This window comes from Sus scrofa, chromosome 6, assembly GCF_054392235.1.
Source record: "Sus scrofa isolate SSC_HxYL_T2T_F1_AM1 chromosome 6, Sscrofa_HxYL_maternal_Yorkshire_Landrace_v2.0, whole genome shotgun sequence".
Lineage (NCBI taxonomy): Eukaryota > Metazoa > Chordata > Mammalia > Artiodactyla > Suidae > Sus > Sus scrofa.
This window is the reverse complement of record NC_139388.1, coordinates 52,161,113-52,169,644: the sequence shown is the minus strand read 5'-3', so window position 1 is coordinate 52,169,644 and position 8,532 is coordinate 52,161,113. Positions and strand designations below refer to the sequence as shown.

General features: G+C 51.9%; 1 protein-coding gene across 1 annotated transcript; it reads right to left on the bottom strand.

Moving 5' to 3' along the window:
- Positions 1 to 719: 719 nt before the first annotated feature.
- Positions 720 to 5,726, bottom strand: SELENOV (selenoprotein V). Its single transcript, NM_001166045.1, has 6 exons — positions 4,890 to 5,726; positions 3,339 to 3,363; positions 3,169 to 3,222; positions 2,989 to 3,063; positions 2,799 to 2,886; positions 720 to 857 (listed from the first exon to the last, which is right to left on the bottom strand). Exons 1-5 carry the CDS (start codon positions 5,684 to 5,686, stop codon positions 2,809 to 2,811), a joined length of 1,029 nt encoding a protein of 342 aa, NP_001159517.1. The 5' UTR covers positions 5,687 to 5,726; the 3' UTR covers positions 720 to 857; positions 2,799 to 2,808.
- Positions 5,727 to 8,532: the final 2,806 nt, after the last annotated feature.

Below are 8,532 nucleotides of genomic sequence, written 5' to 3'. Positions count from 1 at the left end.
CTTTTCCACTGTGCCACAACGGGAACTCCCTAGAGGTAAGAATTCTTAATCTATAGCAGGAACGCCTATGTTTTTTTAAGCTCCCAAATTTGCGAAAATGTGTTATGCAGCAACAGACCACTGGAACGGTTTTGACTGAGGGTTTGTGACTGACATTGGATCACGTGGATCGTGACCATGATGATAATGATAAGGGCTGGCCTTTTGGGCTGCTTACGATGTGCTGATGTGCCGTCACAACACTCTACGCAGCATGCTTGGGACTTTCTTAAACTTTTTGGCCTCAGGATCTGTTTTTGTTTTTGTTTTCTTTTCGGCCTCACCTGCAGCACGTGGAAGTTCCCAAGGCCAAGAATGGAACCCACCCAAGTCACAGCGGTGACAATGCCAGATCCTTAATCTGCTGAGCTACCAGGGAACTCCCTTAGATGGACTTTTTCAAAACGTCTTCCAAACCAGGGTTTGAGAAATGAAGAAAGAAAGAGAGAGAGAGAGAGAGAGAGAGAGAGAGAGAGAGAAAGAAGGAAAGAAACTGACCTTGAAGACGTGAAGAGTTGAAGTTAGACCATCAGGTGCAAACCCAGGGAGCAATGGGACTAGCCTTCTATTCAAAGCTGGCCTCCCCTCCCCCCACTCTGGGCCAGGAGTTGCCAGGAGCCAGTAGCAGGTAGTAGGTGACTTATGCAGATGTCAGGAATGAGTGTGGACAGGAGACACAGTCAGACCAGAACACACAGAGGCAGACTCTGTATGTATTTCCCTCTTCACCCTCCCAACCCCTCCCCAGCCCCAGCCACCATCAGAAAAGGACCTGACTTGGCAACATTTCAGCCCTTCTCGCCATCCTGCTGAGGCTCCTGATGGGGAGAGAGGAGAGAAAAAAAAAAAAATTGTTTAATATCAATAACAAGAGCAACTCCAAAAAATAGCATTTATAGGGCTTAATATGTGTCAGGCACCATTTGAATGCTTTCCATGGAGTACAAGGCTTGCTGGGCTTGCCCTTTTTCAAACATACCAGACACTCTTCTACCACAGGGCCTTGGCACTTGCTGCTCCTTCTGCCTGGAATACTTCCCCTAGATATCCACACGGTCCAATCCCTTTCATCACCTTCCTAATGAGATCTTTTCTCACCACTCAAGAGTTGCAAATACTCAACTTAGAGTTGCAAAACCTTCCCTGCAGCCCCCATATCCCTTTCCACCTTTATTTTTCTTCTCACTCTGATCTCCTTCTAGAATGCCTTCTACTCGCCTATGAATCTTCTTCATTTCCTGCCTTCGCCACTAGATTGTCAGCTCCATGAGGGCAGAGGTTTGTATCTGCTCAGTTCACTGCCGTTATCACCCCCAGGGCCTAGAACAGTATCCAGCACGTAGCAGGTACTCACCAAATACTTGTTAATAAAATGAAATCCAATAAACTAAAGACACATGGCTCAAGACAGGCCAAAATTTTTTTAAAAAATAAACATGTACCATTGCTTTTCTTTTTTCTTTTTCGGCCACACCCAAGGCATGTGGATGTCCCCGGGCCAGGGATCCAACCCATGCCACAGCAGTGACCCCAGCCACTGCAGTGACAATGCCCCATCCTTAACCCGCTGAGACACAGAAGAATGCCACGTATACTGTTTCTTATCATTTATACCTCAATAAAGTAGAAAACAATTGTAAAAAATAGAATCACAGTAGACAAAGGATTAAATGAGTAGCAGCTTGCAAATGTCTATGCAGTAGTGGTTTTAAAAATCCAGTATCGGGGAGTTCCCGTCGCGGTGCAGTGGTTAATGAATCCGACTAGGAACCATGAGGTTGTGGGTTCTATCCCTGGCCTTGCTCAGTGAGTTAAGGATCCAGCATTGCCGTGAGCTGTGGTGTAGGTCGCAGACACAGCTCAGATCCAGCGTGGTTATGGCTGTGGCTGTGGTGTAAACCTGCAGCTGTAGCTCCGATTAGACCCCTAGCCTGGGAAACTCCATATGCTTCAGGTGTGGCCCTAAAAAAAAAAAAAAAAAAAAAAAAAATCCGGTACGATGGCAAATAGATTATTGCGTCTATGCTTTAATACCCTAAACAACATCAGCAGTGGAACTTTCTGCCATGGTAGATTCCCATGTTCCATATCTGCACTGTCTCAAACAGCAGCCGCCTGTGGCTGCGAGCACTTGAAATGTGGCTAGTACAGCACAGCTCCATAAATAACTAAAAGTTAAAAAATCAACAACTAAAAAAAAAAATCAACAACTAAAGTTCTTTGGAAAGAAAAGGTGTAGTTGTCATACCTCGAGCCCCTACTCTGAGCCGTGCACTATTTCATACCTTACATGAGGCGTCTCATGGATTCACCTCAACAACCCCATTTTACAGATGAGGCAACTGAAAAGGATGTAGATGACTTGATTATAGCAGTGAGTACCGGAGTTCCCACTGTGGTGCAGCGGAAACAAGTCCAACTAGGGACCGTGGGATTGTGGGTTCCATCTCCGGCCTCGTTCAGTGGGTTAAGGATCCGGCGTTGCCATGAGCTGTGGTGTGGGTCACAGATGCGGCTTGGATCTGGCGTTGCTGTGGCTGTGGCGTAGGCCAGCAATTGTAGCTCTGATTCAACCCCTAGCCTGGGAACCTCCATATGCTGTGGGTGTGGCCCTAAAATGCAAAAAATAAAAACATTGCGGACCGGCTGAGCTAGGATCGCGGCTAGGGTGTCTCCGACTCCAAGCCAGGGCCCTGCCTCCTGCCCACCCACTCCCATGCAGCCCAGCCTCCAGCCCTCCCACCTCACCTCCAGCTCACCAGCTCCCTGCTACCTTTTCTTGATCTCCTCGTTGATATGGCTCACAATTTTCTGCAGCTTGGTCTCATCCACAAAGCCATCGCCTTTCTGGGCACAGAAGAGAAAGAGCACAGACATGCATGTGTCCCACCCCCCCAGGGACCCCAGCTCCACCCTCCCTCCCTTATCAGGACGCATGCTCAGAATCACCTTCTTCGAATGGACCAGTTTTCCATCCACAAACACTTCAAACGCCCCGGTCGCCTGGGCAGATATGTCCTCCTCCTGAGGAAGGAAGGTTGGGGGTTGGGGAGGCTAAGAGCTCCCTTCCAAGCCCTCCAGGGGGGGTCATGGAGCCCCAACAGCCCCCCACTCCCCCAGCGCACTCACAAAGACTAGACAGTTTGGAAATTGCTGCTCCAGACTCTTTTTCAGTAGGATGTACTGTGGGGAGGAGATGGGATCACAGGGTCACAGGTCTTGAGAGGAGGGGGAAACAGGAACTCTGTCCAGATTTCGGGGCCCACACGCCCCCCACCGCCACAGTCAAAACTACTCACCCGGAGGCCGTAGCTTCAGAGGCCACTGGAGGCCAAGGCAAGAGGGAGGAGGCAGAGAGAGATGGAAGGAACACATGGCATCAGTCTCTCCCTGAGCCCAGAGGGACGGCCGATCCCCTCCCCCACCCTGCTCAGAGCCCTCCCACAGCACATCCACCTCAGGGCAAAACCCACAGTCCTCCCCGTGGTCCTCAGGCCCCCACAGGACCTGCGCCATCATCCGTCGGCTCCATCTCCCCCACTGCCCCCTTAGCCCACTCCGCTCCAGCCACAGGGACCTCCCAGCTCTTCTTCCAACTCCAGGCATGTCTTGCTCTGGCCTGAGGGCTTTTGCACGCTGTCCCCTCTGCAGAATCCCATCTTCCCCTGGTATCTAAACAGCTCCTCTCTCCCCTCTTTCAGGTCTTTATTCATATAACACCTCCCCAGGGAGGCCTTCCTGATTACCCCAGTGAAGATGCCTTTCTGTTTATTGAACAACACAGGGAGTCATATCTCACCTCTGTGCTAGAATATGATGGAAGATAACATGAGAAAAAGGATGTGTGTGTTCGTGTGTGCGTGGGTGTATGTGTGCGCACATATATATGTATATGACTGGGTCACGTTGCTGTACAGCAGAAATTGACACAACACTATAAATCAACTATACTTTAATTTTTAGAAAAGAGAAAAGTGGGAGTTCCCGTCCTGGCACAGCAGAAACGAATTCGACTAGAAACCATGAGGTTTCGGGTTCGATCCCTGGCCTTGCTCAGTGGGTTAAGGATCCGGCGTTGCCGTGAGCTGTGGTATGGGTCACAGATGTGGCTCAGATCTGATGTTGCTGAGGCTGTGGTGTAGGCCAGCAGCTACAGCTCTGATTAGACCCCTAGCCTGGGAACCTCCATATGCTGTGGGTGCGGCCCTAAAAAGACACAAAGCAAAAAGAAAAAAGAAAAAGAAAAGAAGAGAAAGAGGAGGGAGATGAGGAATCAGGGAGAAGAAGAAAGAGACACACACACGGTGGGGGAAGGAAAAGAGTGAGTTAGAGAGAGGCAGAGAACAGGAGAGAACTGGGACTGGAGGGGAAGGCAGGGCCCCCTCCCAGCCACTTTCAGCCCTGCTCTCTGGGAGGTCAAGGCTGGCCCCTGGGGTTGCTGTTGTTGACACAAAGGTTCAACTCTAGGACCCCACATACCGAGGGCTAAAGTCACCCTCCTTCAGCCTCTGCACAGCACTGTTCCCCCCCACCACCCCCAATTTTGACTCCCCTACTCCTCCCCACCCTCCCCACACCACTAAGTAGCCTCCTCACTGAGACTTAGCGGCAGAAGCGCCACCTGGGGGTGGGGAAGGCTGTCCCGGACACTCAGTCTCTGGAGTTGACCCCTTGTCCTCGTAGGGAGGCTCTGCTCACACTCCAGTCCCAGCAAGAGAGTGGATGACTGAATCCAGAGCTCTCTGGTCCAAGGAGAGTGAGTGGCAGGTGGAGCTACCCCACCCCCGCCCCCGCCCCCGCAGCCCTGTCCCCAAGGGAGGAAGCGGGCGTGGGCGGGGACAGCCCCTCACCAGTAGACGACTCGAATCAGGATCTTGTTGTCCACTTGGATGTTCTCGCTGGTGGAGGCCAATGCGTTCGTAGAAACCGGTAAGGCGACGGCCAATGGGATGGTCGCCAGGATGGGCGTCCCTGGGACATGTCCAGAAGTGGAATCTGTCAGCTTGGTGGTGGATGAGTCGGTCCCAGCCCCCGGCGTGGACTCCAGTAAATTAGTGGCCAACGGAGAAAGCGCAGGAAGGGGCTCCTGGACGGGAACGAATCCATTGGCGACCAGTGGGAGGTGCTTCGCCCTCGGGGTTGGCGCAGGATCCTCATCAGGCGACAAAGTGAGTTCGGGATCAGGTTCCAGGGGCGGATCCAAAGAAGGCAGGGCTGGGTTCGGGAGGGATTCCAAAGCAGGGACCAGGACCTGAGATAGGGTCGGCGTTGGGATCCCGACCGTGGTCGGCACCCGGACCGGGGTCGGCACCTGGACCGGAGTCGGGGTCCGAACCGGCGTTGGGGTCCGGACCGGAGTCGGGGTCCGAACCGGTGTTGGGGTCCGGACCGGAGTTGGCGTCCGGACGGGGGTCAGGGTCCGAACAGGGGTCGGGGTCCGGACAGGAGTTGGCGTCCGTACTGGAGTCGGGGTCCGGATCGGACCCGGACCCGAGGCCGGGACCAGATTGGGAGTCCGGACCAGGAGGGAGGTCCTGGCCAGGGTCGAACCCCTGGCCGGAGTCGAGGCCCGGACTGAGGCCAAGGGTCGCAGCGAGGCCGAGGGCCGGACAGGGGAGGGGGCTGGGGCCCGTGCCGGGTTATTCATGGGGGCCAGGGTCGGACCCCAGGTAACCCGGGTTGGGATCCCGCCTGACCCCCCTGCCTTGGGCCGCGGGGGCCTCATCTGCACAGGATTCTGAAATGGGAGGCGACCACAATGGGGCGCTGTTACACCGGGTTCCATGCGGCAGGCAGGTTCTATCAACCTGAGCAGGGGATGGAGGGGGGGGATGGGGCTGAGATCACGGGGATCTCGCCAGTAATTCCCATCTCTGGAATCCCCACCTCCAGGGTGGAGAACACACAGACTGCCAATGTCCCTAACCTTCATGCGTTCACTATATGTTTGAGTGGCTGCTGTGTGCACAGTCCTATGCTGGGTGATTCCGGGGACACAGCAGGCAGGAAAGCTCAGGTCCAGTGATCAGGCTCCCTGCCAGGTAGGGGAGATCTAGCCATTACCAAACAATGACGGCCCAGTAAGGTCAAGGCCAGGGTGGAGGAGGCCCAAGCAAAGGGATTAGAGACGGGTGAGGAAGCACAGGGACTTGTGGGATCCCAGAAGAGGCATCAGAACCAGTCTGGGGCAATCAGAGAGGGCTTCCTAGAGGAAGGGACAACCGAGAGACCCAAAGAAAATAATACTCACACATTTTACACTCATAGAGTGCTAAGTGCTACACATGTGCCCACAGCCAGCAAGTGGCAGAACCAGGATTTAGATCCCGGCTCTCAGGCTCCGGGTTCCTGGCACAGAACCACTCCGCCAAGGGCTCTAACACACTGTGGGTTCCTCCAGGGTGAGAACTTGTCTGGTTCACTGCTGAATCCCCAGCTCCTAGAACCAGTCCTGGCACACAGTAGGCACTCGATAAATATAAATATATTTTTATTTTGAAACAGTTTTAAAATGAGAAGTTGGGAAAGCAATACAGAGAATTCCTGTGTAACTTTCACTCTGCTTTCCCCAGTAACTGACACCAAACCCAAGTTCGTTCTGCTGGAAACTCTACAGGCCAAAAAACCCAGAGATAAATTGTTGGGGCAAGGAATAACGACTTCAATGGGAAAGCTAACAGACCGAGAAGATGGCAGACTAGTGTCTCCAAAAAACCTATCTTCTCAATCTGAATTCATGCTCCGTTTATACAGAGGAAGGGGAGGGGCCAGTGGTCACTCACAGTGGCTTGTTTGGGGAAGGGCCCACTGCAATGCCAACCAATGGCAGAGCAGGAACGCCAAGGGTCACTCACCAACGGTTGCCTGCTTACATAACAAAACATCTTATGTAACCACAGTACATTGTCAAAACCAAATGGTCCAATACTATTAGGTCAGTACAGACCTGATGCAGATTCGTGGAAGGGGTTCGAGCAGAGAAATACCGCCCACTGTGCTTCTCAACACCCAAGAGCCCCTCCTATGTTAACCCTTGGGCCTGGGTCCAAAAAACCAGGACCAAGAAAGACCCTGGGAGTTTCTGCTGTGGCGCAACAGTGTCTCTGCAGCACCAGGACACAGGTTCCATCCCTGGCCCAGCACAGTGGGTTACAGGATCCAGCGTTGCTACAGCTTCTATGTAAATCACAGCTGCGGCTGGGATCTGATCCTGGGATCAGATCTGGCCTGGAAACTCTACATGCTTCAAGGCAGCCAAAAAAGAGAAAAGAAAGAGAGAAAGAGAGTTCCCATCCTGGCTCAGGGGAAACAAATCCGACTAGGAACCATGAGGTTGCGGGTTCGATCCCTGGCCTCGCTCAGTGGATTAAGGATCTGGCACTGCCATGAGCTGTGGTGTAGGTTGCAGATTCAGCTCGAATCTGGCGTTGCTGTGGCTGTGGCGTAGGCCGACAGCTGTAGCTCCAATTAGACTGGGAACCTCCATATGCCGCAGATAGGGCCCGAACAAGACAAAAGACAAAGGAAAAAAAAAAAAAAAAAAGAAAGGGAGAAAGGAGGAAAGGAGGGGAAAGAAGAGAAAAGGAGGGAGGGAAGGAAAGAAGAAAGACACTGAGGAGTTCCCCCTGTGGCACAGTGGATTACTGACCCAGCTAATTTCCATGGCACTGCCAGGTCCATCCACATTTTGCTATAGATGTAGCTCAGATTCAGTCCCAGGCCTGGGAACTTCCATATGCCACAGGTGCAGTCAAAAAAGGAAAAAGAAAAGAGAAAAAAAAGAAAGGCACTGAATTCTGTGTGACTCTAGGCAAGCCTCTGCTCCTCTCTGGGCTTCAGTTTGCTCCTCTGCGAAATGAACTTGAAATGGGCTTTCCTCTTACAGCATAATATCGAGAACTAAGATTTACTGAGCATCTGTTATATGCCAGCCCTAGCCTCTGTTATAAAAAACTTTGTACTGGAGTTCCCTGATGGCTCGGCAGGTTAAGGATCTGGCATCATCGCTGCCGTGGTGGAGGTTCAATCCCTGGCCCCAGGAACTTCTCCATGCCATAAGCGTGGCCAAAAAATAAATGCTTTTTAAGAGTTGTAAGCTTGCTTCAAGAGCCCTGCATGCTCAAAAGAGAATTAGTTTTTGTTTTTTGTTTTTTTTGTCTTTTTGCCTTTTCTAGGGCCGCTTCCGCGGCATATGGAGGTTCCCAGGCTAGGGGTTTAATCGGAGCCATAGCCGCTGGCCTACACCACAGCCACAGCAACGCAGGATCCGAGCCGCGTCTGCAATCTACACCACAGCTCACGGCAACGCCAGATCCTTAACCCACTGAGCAAGGCCAGGAATCGAACCCGCAACCTTATAGTTCCTAGTCGGATTCATTAACCACTGAGCCACGATGGGAACTCCTGTTTTTTGTTAAAAAAAAAAAAAAAAAAAAAAAAACTCTTTGCAAAAAAAAATTTTAATTAAAAAATAAAAATTAAATTTTAAAAATA